This window comes from Passer domesticus, chromosome Z, assembly GCF_036417665.1.
Source record: "Passer domesticus isolate bPasDom1 chromosome Z, bPasDom1.hap1, whole genome shotgun sequence".
NCBI classification, from domain to species: Eukaryota; Metazoa; Chordata; class Aves; order Passeriformes; family Passeridae; genus Passer; species Passer domesticus.
The window spans coordinates 34,909,528-34,929,292 of NC_087512.1; the positions used below are offsets into that span (position 1 = coordinate 34,909,528).

The window sequence follows — 19,765 nt, forward strand, 5'->3', positions numbered from 1 at the left end:
AGTGCTCAGAGCATCACACTCTCCAAATGTGGCACCCTCAACACTGCAACAAGCACTGCCCTAGGGCAGCTTCCACTACCCACATCCCACATCCACAGCCTAAAACATATATTGTGGAGTGGTCACTATTGCCTTTTAAAACAAGACCAGAAAAGTAGAGGAGTCAGCTGTGCCTTGTCTCTCAAAAATTCTACACTACAAGTGTGGCACCAACTTAAAATGGGCAGGGAATGTGGGAAATCTATACGTACTTTCAGGAAAGTTGAGCACTCTCATCCCCAGAATCTCAGGACTTTGTAAAAGCCTTTGGATTTTGTTAAATATTTACCTGAGAGGTAAAACTGGAGGACTATCTTGGGGAAAAAAGTAGAGGCGTATAGGAAAAGCAGTACCATACTGCTGCACCTGTGTCTGGCACTTCTGAACAAGCCTGTAAGCAAAAACTAGATTTCTGAACCTCTTTATGATTTTAAAGTTAAGCTACTCCAGAGATTAAGCACCCCAAAGCTGGCTGATATTTTAAGGTCTGGTATACCGATTTGGGGTGAAACTCCACCTACAGTCTCCCATAGCTCTCACATTCTGTGAAGGATCTGGAACTAAATATCAAAAACTGAGATGATGGTGGGAAAAACATTTATAAAGTGCCCTGATTTCCTCTCTTTCTACAGCTTCTGCCACAACAAATGTAACCATGTCTGGAGTTCTTCTGAAACACAGCATCGTGAATATTTGGCAACACAGCTGGTTTTGCACAGCCTCTAAGATGTATCATTTGACTTCTTTTTAATTACATATGCTTTTTATTTTTAAATATATTGATGGATATCATCATGTCCCCTTGTTATTAATTAATGGTGGCACAGTTCTAGACTTCCTTTTCCCATCATAATTAACAAGGGTGGTATGTTAGTGGATGGCCATGTGTTAAGAGCATTTATTCTACACTACTTTTGCATACTGTTACTTTTTGCTTGTTACCAAAGTACATACATAAAAAACCAAGAGACTCCAGTGGTGAAAACTATAATAACTGCTTAGTGATCAATAAATTACTGAGAAGCGCTAAAAGAAACTGAAAATAGTATCCATTTCACTGCACTAATGGTTCCATATATAAAGTATCAGCTTATGGTTATGTTAATTAATAGTCCTAAATTGAAACAACAATGCTAAAAACTCAAGGCAAATTAACTCATAGTTAGTGCTACTGGAGTAGCATTAAATTAAAACAGAAATAGATTGAAAGTTTTTTGAGAGAATAAAAGCAGATAAAGCATGACACAAAATGAGACATATATCTAAACAAGAGATAGTTCAATGTCAGTGCTGAGGCTTATGTTTCAAACATGTAGTTAAAACAATGCAGCTATCTTGCAAGATCCAGGTAGTCATAGCTCTGTATTCACACACCTGCTTGCACAAGTAGACCAACTGAGAAATGTCTCTAGAATAAAAGTCAAATCTTCCTAAGAACAGTTAAACACTATGAACTATGAAAACTATGAAAAAAAAATCTTTTCATGGTAGTGAGAAAAGTAAGGTTACTCCTTGGACAGAGTTACAGTTACTGGGTCTGTGGATTCAAAATGAAGACCTCCTGAAAAAGGAAGTTTCAGTTTTTCTTGTATGCATGCAGGTAATTTGGGTTTTACCTTGAACACATATTAGACCAGACATTAGAATAGTGAACATGCATGTGCAGTGCTAATACAACCACCAAGCATTGAAGTACCTAAAATACTGTTACTTTCCTTTAGAATGCGAATACTGCCATTAAGTACATCGTGGCAACACTAGAGATCAATGTGGATCTTAAAATATCACACACAAGCTATTCAAGTTTCTTGAGACAACAAAATTGGCAATAAAATAATAGTTACACTGTGTTGGTAAAAATAGCTTGTGCAGCTCTATGTAGATGTAGAAAAACTGCAACTGTCTTGTATATACCATAAGCTATTTATCTAAAAAGGTACTGTCAGTGAAACAGATGTCATTGCACAATATCCCTGCACCACCCACATTCTGTTCTCCTAGTTGCCAAACAGAACTGTTTTGAATTATTTACTGAACAATCAGATTCAAGCATTTCTGCAATGATCTCTATGATACATTAAAGGGAAAAAAGTACTTAAAACTGAATATAGTTCCACATGATGTTTTGACGTGACTTAATACATTCAACATATCTTCACCAACACAGATGATGAATAGACTGAAATCTTAGCAGAAAGTTTAAAAAAAGTCTTGATTTTAAGACATTTGTCCATCAGCTTCTTCTGTTTTCCTCTTCCTGCCTATTATAATAAATGTCAGGCTTACGTTTTTAAATATATTTGCTCAGCTGAGGAATAACCAAATTAATACCAAAGTCTCCACCTCAGTCCTTACCTCTCTGCTCTTTGCAGGACCACTACATAAAATCTGAAATCATACCACAGAAAAAGCTAAGCTGGAAGGGACTTCTGGGGATATCCAGCAGCAGGATGGCACTCACTACTGAAGGGCCCATTCAGTGTGACTTGTAGGGACCCATCTTGATCTGCATATTCCATATACGCCATCCTACACTGTAGAACTCAGCCATCTGGTTTTTATCTTGTCTTTTAATGCTGTCTTGATTTTTCACCTAGCCTCCTTTTTTTCATCCTTTTCACAGTGATCTCTGGAGTTCATCAGTATCAGACTGCCATCAGGCTTCCTAGGGGGTGGCATGAGGTGCAGAACTATCCACAGTTCAAACAGAGCCTTGCCAGTGAACCCTATGAACCCTAAATGCAAAAAGATTTGTAGTCTGCTCTCATCAGTGCCACAAAACTGTTCCGAAAATTAAAGCTACCAGATTTTTCTCAACCTGTCACTTTAATAATCCAGACTGTATATGTTTGAAAGCATGTGAAGGAAAATAGTGAGCACAATGAAATTCATATAGAGTACTCTGTCTGCATTCACATTTGTACAAGCAGCCAACACACTAAAGAAAATAAGATCAGAAATTCAAATACTCACAGTCTTCTAGTACAAAAAGATGTACTTTAATTTTTAAGAATGGGGATAAGAATCTAAAAGGCATCTATAGAGATACACATGCATTCCAGTAATCTGATTAATACACCTAGAGCAAAAGAAAGCTAGACAAAAAAATCAATTCATATCTAAAGCCTTTCCTCATGGGAAATACTGTCCTTGAGAATGCAAAATTTTCTTCAACCTCCCAAGTCAACTGAGAATAAAAGCATTGAAATTAACATTAAAATGCGTTTTAGTATTTCAAGAGGTTTCTCATCTGATCATTTCTACTCTTTGGTACTTAATAAGCCACCTAACCCTTCACTATCCAGCTTTATGATGCCTTATTTAGACTTCTCAAATTTGTTGAGCTGCTTTCAGATTACAACAGCCTTAAAGGCAAATATGACACACACGCTTTTTTAGCAGAATACTTGCCAGTTTGGCAGCAGCAGAATAAACAACAGATAGGCAGAGGGAGTTTTGGTTAGAGGAAAGAGAATTTTCTCTACTCTCCTGAAATTGAAATATTTCAAGAGACTTCATCACACCCAGCTCCAGATAGCTGCCTAGCAATTCTCTGTCTCAATGGGGGAAAAGAGAGTGAAACAGTTTCCATCAGAAAAAACAGATTGCTAATTCTGTGCTCAGGATACTAATTTGATATATACAATTGTACATACACACTCTTGATGAGTGGGAGCAATCTAGGCTAACAGTTAACACTGCAGGAATGGAACTTTTTTTTTTTTTTTTGCCACCAAAAGCCAAGACTATCACTTCTGTGATACTTACAAACCTCAGAGTTTAGGAAATAAACATCCATATGCATTGCATTCAGACTATAAAAGCACTTTATTCTTGCTTTAAGCAATAGCTTTAAGCTGAAAATCCTAAGCACCTCTATAAGGCTTAGGACTACATGTAATAGTTTGGGGTTTTTGGGGGGTTTTTTGCTATTTTTTATTTAAAAAGCAATCCAATAACAGCAAATAAATTAAGAGAGAACTTCAGTAAGATTTTATCCCACAAACATAATCTGTGACATCCTTGCTATAAGAAAATAATTTCATTCATTCTACTTAGTGCTGTTCAACTGAAGAATAAAATAATTCATAATGACTTATCATTTCAAAGAGTAAGTGGAATATTCAAAAATATGTCTTTATAGCATAGCTCACGGAGTAAAAACATGGTCTGACACCTTGAGAAGCTATTGTTCCCAGGAAGCAGAAAATACATATTTGCTAAATTGTAACAAAATTAGAACATCTTTCATCTTTCTTCACCCCTCATTGATTTATGAATACATTATTTTATCATTTTAATTAAATTTAATTCAGAAAAACTATTTTCATGAAACAAAAGCTTGTGGTAGTAGCCAATTTTTTATTTTTTCACTCCATATGAAATCTGTGTATCTGTATCATGAACAAACCCTAAGTAATTAAAATGTTAAACAATAAATGAGTGGTCCTAAAGGTATCCTTTTAAAATCAACTTAATCTAGAGTACTTCAAATCTAAATAATTTTAAATATGGCTCACAAATGATTTATTCTTCTGTTCAGCCGACAATAATTAAGCACTAAGGGAGCTATTCTCCCTTACCTTGTAGCCTGGACAACACACGGCAGTTGCTTTTCATATTGATAATTGCTTCAGACCCATTACAGATTTATATTTTCTGTCCAGTTTTGGACAGATGAAATTTGCTTTGTATACCATAGTCTTTCTGTCATCACATGTTTTTAGCACTAGCTGTCAAAGGACTTATAGTGCACTATGAACTCTTAGATTATTTAACCAACTAATTTATATATTATTTATAATTATTATATTATTATTATATATTATTTATTATAACAAACTAATGTAGTTAAAGAAGCCCCTCGCTAATTAGGGTAAGTATTTTGTTGGTGTTGACCCTTCTTTTCATTTACTTATAAAATCCCAATAATGCATTTTGAGAAAGACAAAGATGAGCATGCAGATTTTGGGAAAAAAACAAAAAGGAAAAGGTAAAGTTACAAGTAAGTGTACAGGTTAGAGACTGGTTAGAGAATACCAAAAAAAAAAAAAATCAGACTTTTTTGGGTTTTAATTTTGGTGGTTCCTGGTGTGCCCTAAAACCGAATGTGTCTGTCACAACTTTTAAAAGATCCAGCTCTGGTATGTCTCTGTCCTGTGCACTTATATGTGTGGATTATGCCTCTTCTGAACCACTTCATATATGACTGCTAAACAAAAGAAACAGAACAGTGAGCAGCTACGTCCTGATAATTTGAATAATTACTGCATAATAAAACCTAATTTGATGAATATACCCAAAGTTACATAAGACCAGACATTCCAACCAACATATTTCTGTGTGCATAAGTATTACCCAGCTCAGCTTCATAGGTCCCTTAAATATTGCTTGCTTTAAGAAGAAAGATGTTTAAAAGATTATTGTAATTGCTGAAGACTCAACAAGACCTCTGTGCATAAATTTCATTACCTAATTTTTCATTATCTAATTGTGGATTAAAATTAGTTTGCATAGTTGCAAATAGAATATGAGAAACCATCCTCCTTAAACAGAGAACCTACGACTTTTGCCACTGTAGTCACTCTTTCCACAAGTTTTTTTCATGTAAGTGCAACTAATTACAACAGGAAGTTAAATTGTTTTATCAGCATCAAGAGATGAAAAACATGTATAAAAATACCTTTGTATACTGTTCTGAATTATTTGCATCTTTCTGAGGAAGAAAGTGCATTGAAAGTCTTTAGAAAGCCAAATTTTGTCACAAGATCCTCCCCAGATATTGTCACTGCTTAATCCAAAAGCTTAGGGAAAAAATAGCTCAGACCTCATCAATGTGCCAAAATGCTGAGTAAAGGTTTATGTCTTTTTGCTGGCATTTTATTTCTTGCTTTCTATGTGATCAAGATAATTCTGGAGTTAAAAGCCATTGATTTACCAGAAGGCTACTTTTTTGTTATTTTCAATAATATCAGTTTGATTAAACAAAAAGACATTTGAGCAAAACATGGAACTTTTCTATATTGTCTACTGTACTGTATTAGAACCCTTATGCTATAGAAGGACTTATCACTTATAAGGACATTAGTACATATAATTCAACTAAAAATTGACCAACCTTTCCTTCAGCATCTGTTGTTACCTTCTCAACCTTGTTCCTGTTTAAAAATTTCTTCACCAATTCTTCTACTTGGACATTGAACTTCATAAATGTCACATAGAAAAAATATGCTGTCAGGAGTGTTATGCTTTCCCACCACATTATGAAGTTATCCAGAAAAAAGATGATTAGCAAGATCAAGTCAATGATGTAAAAGGACATATCTCGAAAGAGTGGCCACCAAGTAAGGTTCAAGATCTCTTTAGAAAATAAAGCACACATTCCAATAACAAATAGGATATTGAACACGGCAGATCCCACTATTGTACCAATGCCAACGTTGCTGTGGGATATAAACACTCCTATCAAAGAAGTGAAGAGTTCTGGGGCTGACCCACCAGCAGCCATGAAGGTTGCCCCTGCCACATCATCAGAAATGGCCAGTTTTTCAGTGATGACAGTCAAGGAAGGAACAAAGAACTCATCACAGACTATGGCTAAGGCTATAAACATGTAAATCATTCCAATTATGTGGAGGATCACTGCTCCCTGTCTTCTCTCCTCAAGAGAGAAAAGGTCCTCGGGGTACTCTCCCTTCGCATGATCATCTGTTTCGTTGTTGTGCCCATGTGGATCTGGAGTGCCATTTTCATTCTGTTCTGTGAAATCCAAGAGAGTTCTTTTGTGCCCATGCACCAGCTTTTGGCTATCTAGGCTGCTGACCAGCGCCATGCTATGTGGTTCCATCTTGAAAAAGGCACTCATTGAAAGCGAGAAAGTACTAATGGCTGCTACACTGACAAGGAGCCCTACAATTCGTATCAGTCTCAGTTTTTTCCTGACATTCTGGTGCCACCTGCAACCGAACAGCGGTTCCGCCAAACACCACTCCTCCAAGACACCAACAACAGTTTTTTTCTGAAGAGCCATTTTGTGTTCTGTGCAAGATGCTGAGGGAGTCAGATGGACTGTTCCTTCATACTTTTCTCCAGCTTTGAAGTTAGAAGTGCTGTAAGAGTCTTCCCAGAATCAAATACTTTTACTCTTCACAGGACGTATTTTCTTCATTCGTCTTAAAAGGACAAACATTGATATTAGTCAAACAGGAAGTGATTAGAAACTTATGAAAGCACTTTACAGACTGGGTTCAAATTTAAAATTTGAAGCAGAATATGTAGCGTATACCACCAGACACAGCAATTATATGTTTGTTTAAGCAGTAACCCTGTGGATAACAATTTGCCTATACTCATGCCTCTCATATGCCTCTGAGCCACTGCTCTCCTCAGCTGCTGACAAAAAAAAAATCCTAGTAGAAGGCAAAAACCATCCCCAGATGTTGCACAAAAATGAAGAAACTATTATTTTAATGGATACACCAAAGATTATTACCTGCTGTAATTACTTTCCACTATGAACATGTAATGTCCAAATCCCAAACGCAGGGACAACAGTGCCAGGAAAAGCAATCAAAGTGCTAACAAGTATCTCATCAGACCTTTAGGCAGCTGAGGCAGCATTAATTGAAATGTTACGTGTGCACAGAGCAACAGTCATTGATGTGTAAGTAGAACACTCTGATGCTGGAACAGGATTGAAATCGGAGTTTCTTTAGCTCCTCTGTAAAATCTATTCAGGTTTACAGAGAAAACTTGGTTTCCTTCTGATCAGAGCTTAGGACACTGTCTTGGATGAGTCAAGACAAAATTTCCAGTCTCCCCTAATTTTTTTTTAAATTTATGTCATGCATTCAGAAATAAATGTAGGCTGTTACTAAGAATACCTATGTGGTACCTTCTAAAAGTGCTTCTCTTACTAATACTTAAGAAAATTGCTTAAATTTACACAAGATCCTGAAACAAATGAAATGGTAAGGAATTATGCAAGAATGACTATTCATATATGCCAGAGATGAGCGTTCTTGACTAATAGCACTTCTAAGACAGGAAAAAAACATCTCAAGATAATAACAGGTGTTTTGGTTAAGAAATTTGAAGACCATTTGTAATGTAGAAGTTACTTAAATATATGTCTTTCACAGTTAGTTGTATTTTATATGAAACAAAATATAAGACACTTTCTCAATAAAACTGAATGTTAGTCTTCACAATTACTCCCCAAAAATACTCCGTTACTTCTCTTATTCAAGTCATTTGTAGCAGTAGCTGAATTCTGAACATTCTATCGATCAGCAGAATAACTGACTTTGTATTCACAAATACAGGATTACAGCTATTACATGCAGTTATCTCCCTAGAAGTTATTAAGTCATTCTCAGTTTCTCCTGGTTTGTTTTTTTTTCAAACAGTTTCCACTCTAAGATGCCATAGAGACATACTTCATCCGCAAGATGCAGCAGCACAGCAGAGATAATTATTTTCCACCCCAGAGTTAACACTCGACGGACTGCCACAAAAACATTTGGCAGGAAAGACACCGGAACGGCACCACCGCCGCGGTGTCCGCGCTCCCTCGACCATCACGCGAGCGGGACACGGGAGGAGCGCTCGTGCTGTCCCCCGCCCTGGCGCTCGCACGGCACAGTTCGGACCGCTCCCGGCACGGCAGACCCCAGACCCCGACGGAGCGCAGCGCAGCCCCCCGCCGCCCCGCCTTTTCCCCGTCGCCCCGCGGAGATGCCGCAGAGCCTCGCCTAACTCAGCCCAAGTCCGCGCCGCGCCGCACAAACTTTTTCCACCTCCGAAAGGGGAGCGGGTCCAGCCCCAAGAGCGGAGAGCCGCGGCGGCACCGACCGGGGGCTCGGGGCACCGGTCGCCCCTCGGCAGCCGGTACCGCCCATGGAGGCGGGAATTTGCGGATGGGAGTCCCCGCACCGCCGCAGCCCAGCCCCCGCACTCGGCCGGCGCTCACCCGGAGCTGCGCTGCGCTGCGCGCCGGCCCGCGGACGCTCGGCAGGGCACGGGAAGGAGCGCGATCGGGACCGGGACGGGCACGGGCGGCCGAGCGCAGCCCCGCGCGGCACCGACTGCGGCGGGCGGCGGCAGCGGGACCCGCCCCGCGCAGGCGGGGCCGGCGGCGCCCCGCCCCCGCCGCGCTCCCGCGGGAGCTGGGGCACCGGCCAGCCGGGGGGACAGGGGATTTGTCTTTTTCCTTCTTCCCCTCATCCTGAGTTGCCTGGCGCCGTTTTAAGCGAGGTAAAATTCAGCGCATCTAGCAAAGGTAATAAGCCTCGAAGAGCGGGGCTGTTTTAAAAAGGTGAGGCCTTCTGATCAAAATGTCCTTTATGCCAAATGAAGGGAAATCAGGAAATGAAAGATAAGGACGTTTAATTTTGGTGTTGATTTAAGGAAGACAACATACCCATGATTAAGTTGTTTTTCATGATTGAAAAACAACTGCTGAACAGAAATTTCTTCAAACTGCATTTCAAAGTTAACATTTCAAAGAGAACAGCAGCAATGCCCTGTACACACAAGAAAACAGGAGAATTCCTGAGCCAGAGCTGTCACCTTCTATTTTGCTCTTCTGTTTTCAACATTAGTACTTCCCCAGTAAGCTGTGCATCATTAAGTAAATGCTACAAAATTCACAAACATTGAAACAGTTACTACGCAGCTCTGCCATAGCTAATTTCCTGCGATGCATGCTGGAGATTTATGAGTACACAGGTGATGCTCTTTGAAATACCAGTTGCACTCCTCCTCTACACCATTGTTTAAAAAACCTGCTTGGTAATCCATGGATAAACCAAAGCAATCCACTGTAGGCGGGCCAACATCCTGGGAAGACCCTGATTGGTTCCGGGCAGTTTAAGAACTTCACGTGGAAATCCTTGAAAAATGCAGAGCCCAGACAAGAAAAAGGATATTCGAGCTGGTTGGGTAAGAACAGCTGCTGAGATATGGGAAAAGTTTGTAAACAGCTCACTAACACTTCTCTGCTTTCAGTGGCATACTTTGTGCATTCTGGAAAGCCCTGCTGTAAGAGGTGAACTCAGTCTCTTTGAGGTAAATAACAACCTCTTACAGTTCCTGCTTTCTTCATTTTGAATTCTGATTTCATCCTTTGGCAAACAGAAAATAACTGTTAATTGGTGCTTCACAAAAATGTAAAGGTTTATCTTAAGTGCTAATACACAGATATTATAAGTATTATTAGGACATCACATGAAAAATAAGGACTGTTAGGGTAAGCCTGGCATACACAGTCTGTTTATATTTCCACACTGGAATTTTGATGGACCTGGGCTGTTTGTTTTGCCCTTAGCATTAATGGGAAACTCATAAATTCTAAAGATTTAGGAGATGGCAAAATGAGATATGCGTAAGTGCAGCAGGCATCTTAGAAACTATGTAGCCACAAAAGAGATGTAAATGGTTACAAAGATATTTCCAAAATTTCAATGGTTTCTAGTGAGGGCCGCAGCTGAGTCACACACACAAAGTGCACGTTAAGGCCAGAGTCTGGTCATGCAGTGTACATTTATTTCATGTTTCTTATTGGGAGGTGATCATTAGTGGCTGGCAATTGATGGAGGGGCCTGTTGATTATCACCACTTGCCTTTGCTCAGTCTCAGGATGATGCAAGGACACTTGGAGATTGCTTTTAACCATGCTTCTAGAGACCCCACATACATGAGAATTAGTTAAAATGCGGATTTACTTCTGTATCCTCATGTGCAAGACCTAAATGAAGTAGCTGCATCACAAACATTCAACCTGTGCCTGCCATACAATGTGACAGGGGTTAAGGGTACGTATGCTTATAACATTTCTTGTGACTGCTGAATTGTTGGCTTGAAGTCTATGAGAAGTGGCCACTTGAAAAATATCAAAAATGGTTTTATTGCTTCACAGATGGTCCAGAGCCAGGCTGAGATATGTGTGTAGTATCCCATTTTTATAAATTTATTAATTAAAAATTGGAAGTAGGCGACTTTTACAAATGACCACAGGGAGAATATGTAGAAAATCCTCTATAATTATGCTATTATATTCCCTATAATGATATTATCTACTATCTGAAAGTCCATGTATCTGAATTCTAATATCCATCTGTTTCTCTGTAGTTGCAAAAATTTTTCTCCCAACAATAAAAATGTGTTGCAAGCCAGGGACAATAATATCTGTAACAAAAATTATGTGGCTCACAGATGGGTATCTCTACCAATGACTTAAACATATTGAATCAGCTGACCCATCCTCATATAAATGCTGCCTACCAATCAGGAGATAATTAAATAAGCATGGTAACATTAGTATAAGAAAGACAATAACAATGAAAGAAATCCCCCCCCCCTTTTTTTTTTCTCATAAAATTAAACACCAGAGTATATCCTGGTTAAATAGAGAATAACCAAATTATTTGACTGGAACAATATTTTCCTCACAGCTGTTCAATGTTTCTGCTTTAAAGAGAGAAGACACCACTGCTAAGTGTTTGGATTCTACTCCTACATATTTGTAAGTGTGACTAGGTTTTCATTTTTATTTATATTTATTTATATTTATGCTGAATATATACTTTTTATTACCTTTTCTCTAGTTTACTGCATCATGTGTGAGGAGTCATCTGAATTCATAAACCACTCTTCTTCACCACTTCCTATTTCCAGGAAGCTCCAAGAAGTAAAACTTTTTTGTTGTTGTTTTGGCTTTGGAACAGAATTTTTGTTTTGTCTATTTTCTTGCTGTTGTAAACCTTTAACTTGGTAAAAGCAAGCACAGAAGTGTTTTTGCACTGGAGAGGGAAGGAGGAGGGAGTCAAATGAAAAATCCTAAATAACAACGTCTCTAAGTAGCCCAGCAGTACCTTCTAAAGCTGGAAGATAAAGCTGATGAGGAAGTTACCATGACTACAGAGGCGGCATATTTGAATGAAAATGGATGTTAAGCTTTTAAATGCTAATTGCAGTTGGGAACAGGTGACATTTGAAATATCAAAATTATTTCATACTTTGCCATTTTTAACAGGTAAAACAGGATAGAAAAGATGACAACATAGAGTTAAATTAAAACACTGGTTCTGGTTTCAGCTGGGATAGAGTTAATTTTCTTTGTAAGAGCCACTATGGGGTTATATTTTGGATTTGTGGTGGAAACAGTGTTGATAGGTCAGGGATGCTTTATTACTGATTTTATTACAGAGTCAAGACCTTTACTGTTCCTCACCCCACCCCACCAGCAAGAAGGCTGAGGGTGCACAAGGAGCCATTGACCCAAAATATATCCCAGATTATATGATGTCATGCTTAGCATATAGAGCTGGGGGGGGGGGGGGGGGGTGAACAAACGAGAAATGTTCCTAGTGATTGTCTTTGTTTTCCCTAGTCACCATCACATATGACGGAGGCCTGCTTTCTTGGGGATGGACGAGCTCTTTCCTACCCATGGGAGGTGATGATTGAATTCCTTGTTTTGCTTTGCTTGCATGTGCAGCTTCTGCATTATTGCTTAAATCATTGTTATTGCAAACCGATGAGTTTTGTCACTTTCATAATTCTTATTCTGCCCCCAGTTCTGATGTAGAATAGTAAGCCAGTAGCTGTGTGGGGCCTAGTTGATGGCTGGGGTTAAACCACAATAGTCCTTTTGTCACCCAGCATGAGTATTAAAGGATGCGAGATAATGTTTGATTGGAAAATGCTAGATTGAATTTATAGCAGTTATGCTGCTTAGCTATTAATCAGCAGGCTCCAGTGCTTGCCGTGGGGCTGGCTTGCCTGGCTGTATATTAGAGTCTAGTGCTTGTTAGTGACTGCTTTTTGCTTTCACTGCTTGCCATAGGGCTGTGCTGCTGATCATGTTATTCTGCTGGGCCTGGGATTCTGATAACAGCCGTGGTGATGTGCGTGGGCTGGCAGATGGCCAGGGCATCTCTGCTCATTCTGTGCTACAGTACTGGGCAGGCTGGAACTCCACCGCAAAATCAACTGAGAGGCACTGTGTCCTGTGAGTGAGTGCACACGGCAGGGAGCAGGGCACCCCAAAGCGTCTGTGGCCACGGATATGCCTGTGCCACAGTACGTACATCTTGATGTACCTGTGGCCATGGTTGTGTGTGTACACCGCAGATACACCTCTGAGAGGGCTGTGGCCCAGGGATTAATCCATGCTGCAGCAAGAACCCCTTGAAGCGTGCATGAGGTCATGTTGGAGCACCTCAATGTGTGTGGCCGGGGAGAGTAGGTATGTCTCATGAGGGAGCATTCAGCCATGGGTAAGGCTATGTTGGAGCAGGTTTGCTCCTGAAAGGATGGTAGCTGTGGGTGAGGAACCCTTCCTACTCCTTTCCCTGCTCTGTATACTGAGCGTGATGCCATATGGTCTGGAATATCCCTTTGGTCATTTGGGGCCAGCTGTCCCAGCTTTGTCCTCTCCCAGATCCTTGTGCATCCCCAGGCCACTCACTGGTTGGGTGCTGTGAGGAGCACAAAAGGCCTGACACTGCTTAAGCCCTGCTCAGCAGTACTAAAAGCATCCTTGTATAATCATCACTGTTTCCAACACAAATTCAAAAGACAGCCCCTCTAGATAACTCTATCCCAGAAAAAAACTGGAACAGCATGGATATGGTCTTCATTATTAGTATGTTGAATAATTTAATTGCTAATGATAATAAGCAAACACACTGCATATAAATCATAGTGTTTAAGGAGCAGAAACTGTTTATATTACCTGAGTAATATATTCTTGTGGAATATATTGAGCAAAATTAATCAAACTTCTTTAAATTAACTACAGCAACAAGTTTCCAGTAGCCAATATTAAAGAGGACGTCTAAAGTTAATATTCAGAAAGCAAAATTCTTAGTGATAAGTAAATGCTACAAGTGCTTAATTTGGGAGTGTTACTTACTGGCACTCAGTATACTGGGGAACAAAATATGAGCATATACATAATGGTCCATATTCTTCATGAGAGTCAATACCACAAGGTAAAATGCCATCTAGACCGGTATAACTCTGTAACTATTGCAGTTTGCTGTCTTACCATGAACTAGCCTGACTTTGGGATTTAGCTGTAAAAGATGCAAAGTATGTGCTTTACCCTCAACTGTTAGTATTTGCTCTCTATTAAGCCTCAAAGATCATCTGAGATTTCTGTTTAACCTGCAGTGGGTTAAATATTACTTGCTACCACATGTGTTTTGAAATAGCCTTGGTACTATTATTATATATTGTGATAAGTTGTAATGAAAACATTAATTAAAAAAACCCACATTTCAATGTTTTTAAAAACATTTAATAATAAATGATTAATTTTAAAGGTTTTGAGAATTTTTGAAGAGGTTTTTTGATTGTTTTCGGTTGGGTTTTTTTAGGTTTTTTTGTTTCTTTTGTTGGTTGGTTGGAGTTTTTTATTGTTTGTTTGGTTTTTTGTTATTTTGTTTTGGTTTTTTGGGGTTTTTTTAGTTTATTTGTTTGTTCCTAGAAATAAAAAAGATAAGAATTCTGGGGACTGTACCTGTGTACTCCATAGTTACAATGAGCACCAAGAATAACTTTATTAAGGAGGGTAAAACTAACTGCTTTTTTTTAAAATTCCATTTTATGCTAGTGAATAAAGTGATAAGAATATATAAACTGAATATAACTTTAAACACAAAAGATTTTTGGCCATGTTTTCAGAACTCTGAATAACATGGGTTTTTCTAATATAATATTTAAAATACTACTTAGACATAAGGCAATTGTAAAGGTTGTCATTATGACATGCCAGTCCCCTTAAAGGACAGTCTAATTCAATGAAAGTATAAATCTTCCTTCTCCTTACCTAGGCTTGAGAGGACCATCTCAGGGCAGAGCCACAACAGCCTAATATTTAGTGCTATGAGAGAAGAAAATACTCTGTGAAATATCACTATTGAATTTCTTTAAAAAATCTGGGTATATTATACACAGATGATTATTTTTAATTACAGGGTAATTAAAAAAAAAACAAACCAGCAGTGTGGAGCAACATGTCTTTAGCTTTCACATGGAATAAGTTGCTCCTCTAAAGCGTCTTGTATTTAATTTAACTCCAGTGAGCTGCCCTGAAATCAAGAGGAATGTTTATTTCACTATAATCTGTGCTCCACCAGCCCCATTTATAAGAACACCTGCAAGGTAGCAAGCCAGTTAGGAACATTTGTTGGTTTGGTGGATGAACTCCAGCATCCTTGCCAATTGCCTAGCAGTTCCACATGCCACATTGCTTAAAGCCCCAGCTCCCAGTGACTGAGGAGTGCCTCAGGAGCAGGGGTCAGACTTGATACTAGCTACAATCCTTGGTTTCTCACACAATATATTTATGACTAGGCCATTGGCCAGAAAGTGCTGGAAGGGAAGGTCTCCCACTGACCGTACTCCTCTCACAATCTAAATTGTCTTTGTTGCTATATCATCACACAGAAATTCCTTTTCTACTATTTCTCTATACTTATATTCTCATAATCCTTACACTCAGTGAATTACAAGTTAGTTGTCTTTATCTATGCAGTAATCTAGTTTTCAGGTAAATTCTTGCACTCTTTTGGATTTATTTCAGGGAAGTAAATATGAAATAAAAATTGTTGTCAAGTAGTGAGGTTTGAAACAGTGGGAATTTATGAACTATGCTTAACTATGCACAGATTTGGAGTAGGGAGGAAGCAAAATGAAAGAGATAAGAAAATCTCTTTATGACTGAAGTCAATGCTAACCCCTTGACATTGCCAATGAAAAGAAAAGAAATCCATGAGTCATTTCCCTCTTACACTGCTAGGTCCTTGTGTGCGTAGCACCAATTAGTATTGCTCAGTTAAAGAGTCCTGCACACATGCACTCAAAGTGCTTATATCGTGGACTAATGCATGCCCGGGTCAGTAGACAAGAGACCCCATCTATCGACAGAATTTCAAAATTCGCAGTGGTTGCAAAAGGAACAAAAATCTTTCAAAGAACAGCTGACATAGTGGGCTTTGTATTTGGCAGTGGTCAAAGCACTGAGTTGCGCTATATTGAATTTAGAGTAAAGTGAAAGAATGATTTAAAGCAGCATGAAGGAATTAGTGCCTGAAAAGAAAATGAAAAGAAAAAGAAAACCAGACCTGTCAAACTAACAATGGGATCTGGAACCAGAATATAAAATAGAAGTTGGAACCAAAATAAATTGTTGATTTGAGAAATTTTCAGAAGACAAACACACTTCTTTTTAAATGGAAGACTCTCTGTCATTACTTTCATAATTCAAGTGTGTGTAATCTTCCTTCATTCATTAAGAGCTTTCTGGAGAAATACATCCCAAAATCTATTTAAATTTCTGAAGCTTACAAACCTGTATTGTGTGGAATGATTGTGATCACAAATGAAGAGCAGTGATTTTTTTATGTACTGTAGTAACTTTTTTAAGAATTAGAAAAAACAGACCAAACCAACATAATAGTCCAAGAGAAACTGCATAGAATTGTTTCTGTAATTGAGATTTAAGTCAAAATACAAAAATGAGATCTGGAACTATCTGTATGTAGTGGTTGTGTTGTTTTTTAATCAATTTTGGCTATTATGCAGTCTAGTGCACAGACTAAGGTAGAAATAAACAAGTGAAACATAATTTGAAGGTGGCTTAAATATTCAAAAAGCTTAAGTGCATCACCCATTAGACATTCTAAAGGTCACTGTAATATGTTCATTACATTAAGAACAATTTAAGAAGACAGATACAATTACTTAATCTGGGTTTGGTTGGGTTTTGTTTTCCTCCCAGATATGTGATCTTTAGTGCTAAGAACCTCTGTTCTATGTCACATCTAAGAGATGTTGACTTTTGCAGCTCTCTGCAGCTGGCCCACCAGCATCAGTTCCTGCAGAACCTAAAGGTCTCCCACAAATAGCCAGGGCTACCTTGAATGCAGTCTCCAGTGATGTGAGAAGGTGCTGCTCCAGACTTGTTTTACTACTGCTTTCAGGGAGTTTTGGACTGTCTCATTGACATTCACTGGCTTGAGCCATCTTGGTTTATTTCCTTAGCTGTGTTTAAAAGACATGAAATTTACGTGTAAGTGGAAAATGTATTCAATTTAGCTCCATTTTAATGCCAAGAATGAGTAAACACCTTTATTGATTTCTATAGTCATTGGGAAAGAGTAGCCTTTTTATGGCTTTTGTCATTTAATAGTAAATTATATGCACCACACCCCAGATCAAAGGAGATTTAACATTTACCAACACAATTAAAATGAAGCTGAGAATTATAAGTGTCGTGTAAAATGCACGTTGATTCCCTTATAATCTTGGTACTCCAGATTTCTCAGGACTAGCTAGGGAAAGCAAGCTAAACATATTCTTATGAACCTTTTATCACACACATCCATGAATATTTCTGCAGGTAAAAGTCCATACTTGTAAGAAACAGGTATGCCATTGACTATGTAATGTTTTGGCAGGTAAGCGAACAGTTTTAAACTTGATATTTGACAATAACAGCATTAGATCCATCAGTTTAGCTAAACTTTAGGTGTTCTGAGAAAGTGAAAGTGGGTCTGATCAATGCTGTTGCTGAACTACGGTTGAATACTCCCGAGTAGGTAAAAGGAGAGTGACTTTACAGACTTTTTGTCAGTGATGATATTACAGCTGATGCTACAAGGGCAAGCTTTTCAACAAAGTATGAGAAACATGATACTCTTCACAAAACCAACTGGCAGCTTTTTGCACACAGGCTCTGTCTTCGGGTTTGAAACAGCAGCTTTTCTTAGTATGGGCTGTATGGAGAGTTGAGACACAAACGCTTAGTGCTAAGCATTTGTGTCTCTTCACTTGTAAAAGGAGAAAGAAGTCTGCTTCTGTATACTGTGCCTGTAGGCAACAGCGAGGCAAGAAAGCAAAGCAGTGCTTTGTGGTACTCTCCATGTACCTGGGAACTGCTGCAGCAGAGCCCAGGTAATGAAAGTCCATTAAACTTGTCCTCTCTCTCTAAACATGTAGAACAAATGATTGACAACCCTCGCTGATCTAAAGATTTTTTGAGTCATCTTGCTGGCATAGAGCAAGAGGAGAACAACCTAAAACCTGAAAGAACATGTTCAGGTCTACTGCAGGATGTCTTGAGATGAAAGCTTTAGCTCCTTCTTGAAGTTTTCTCATCCTTTGTAATGCACACTTCTGTCATTTCTTTAGGAAGAACAGGCCTAGAAATGAACATGGTGATACACAGCTATTTCAGACCAGTGTGGCTGATTTCCATGCATCTACTGAACACATCAGGCCAGCTTATGACAGTAGGATTTTTTTTCTAGCAATAAGTTTATTGTCAGACCTTCTTGGAAAAACTGTAAATGGACAGAATATCATGTTTATCAGCAATAATTATCAGCATTATTATCAGCAATAATTTTGCATGATTTGGGGAAAAGGGTGGCTGTGTGCTGAAGCAAAAGACTAGGAGTTCCTCCCAGCAAAAGAAGGCCAAATTGCAAATCCACATTTTTTGGACAAAGTTATTCTTCTTTGTCTCTTAAGGGGAGATTCTCATTCCTCAAGTGCAGCAAGAACTTGAAGGGTCAAGCATCACCAACAGTGGTGTTCAGGCACAAAGGGCTGGGTCTCATTACTTGAAGATGCCCTACGTGTGTATCAGAGATCTGTGTGGCCTTTGCTAACATGAGCGTTGATGCTTCATGGTTTCCATGGAAATTTATTGTTTCAAATCTTATCCTTAGCATGCAGGCTGTTTGCTTTATTTTATCAAAGTACAGATGCATCAATGCAAAAGGGTTTGGGACAGGCAAAAATCATAGTCTGGCAGAGGCTGCACCTTGCTGGAGGGACATTTTGGGGAGGAATGCTAGGTGTGGGAAATAAGCTTGGAATAGACACATGCAGGGTTGAAAGTCACTTGGGTCAGGGTAGGAGTTAACACGGTAAACAAAGGATTTGTGGTTTAGGTGCCTTTAGAATGGAATTAGCTCTATTCTGTGGCCTGTGTGGGCTTAGCTGCAAACTATAAGAGCCAAATCTACTTCTGCAAAATTGTTCCATCTGTGAGTTATTTCTGTCCCTTCTAAAGGGCCTGGGAACTATGTTTTGTTTTATTTAATCTGTGGCCTAGCTAGTCTATTATTTCAAAATAGATGAGTCAGTTGTGGGATTTACCTGAATTGCCAGGGGTTTGTGAGGTGCTTAACTCCTGCCAATCTACGTTGGTACTCAGTTATATCCCAGCCTGATGTTTTATTTGGGGGAGTGACAGGGAAAAATCTAGCTGCTTCAAAACAATGGACTTTGCTGGCAGCAGAAGTTGGAAGTGTAATTATTCACTGAATTTGTTTTCTCATCAGTCACCTTCTGTCTGTAATTTTGTTGGACAGGTGATTAATACATTTTAAAACCCAAAATTAATCTTCTTATGTAGGCATACTGAACTCAGATTCTATAAAGTTAATTTGCTGAAACTTTACTTGGAACAGAAATTAATGTGTTCTCTTAATAAATCAACATACTTGAGAGCCAAACATCTATCTGCTCTTCAGCAAACTTCAATTTCCCACAAGTAAGCAGAGCACATGTGCCATGAGTTTTAGAGGGGTGTAAATGACACAAATGTGAGAAAGGGACTGCAGGGAGAGAGATGATGACCAGGGTTCTTCTGCTTTCACGCAGTACCATGTGCTCTATGGATGTATATGCATATGAATGTCTTCTA

General features: G+C 38.9%; 1 protein-coding gene and 1 long non-coding RNA gene across 4 annotated transcripts in view; one reads left to right on the forward strand and one right to left on the reverse strand.

The window, feature by feature from the left end:
• SLC24A2 (solute carrier family 24 member 2) overlaps positions 1 to 9,155 on the reverse strand; it is a 106,590-nt gene extending 97,435 nt beyond the window's left edge. Inside the window, exons 1-2 of one of the 3 annotated variants that reach the window (XM_064402783.1) lie at positions 9,011 to 9,155; positions 6,158 to 7,211 (exon numbers count right to left, since the gene is read on the reverse strand). In XM_064402783.1, the coding sequence (XP_064258853.1) occupies positions 6,158 to 7,069 (912 nt within the window). In that variant the 5' untranslated portion in view covers positions 7,070 to 7,211; positions 9,011 to 9,155. Of the gene's footprint in view, positions 1 to 6,157; positions 7,212 to 8,837; positions 8,981 to 9,010 lie in introns of those variants that run through there. The other 2 variants (XM_064402785.1, XM_064402784.1) reach the window with 2 other exon arrangements.
• Positions 9,156 to 9,206: 51 nt separating this feature from the next.
• On the forward strand, positions 9,207 to 14,371 carry LOC135289290 (uncharacterized). The gene is made up of 6 exons (XR_010352071.1): positions 9,207 to 9,981; positions 10,048 to 10,107; positions 11,493 to 11,563; positions 11,646 to 11,728; positions 12,431 to 12,496; positions 12,887 to 14,371. It is a non-coding gene; the product is annotated as an uncharacterized LOC135289290 (long non-coding RNA).
• Positions 14,372 to 19,765: the final 5,394 nt, after the last annotated feature.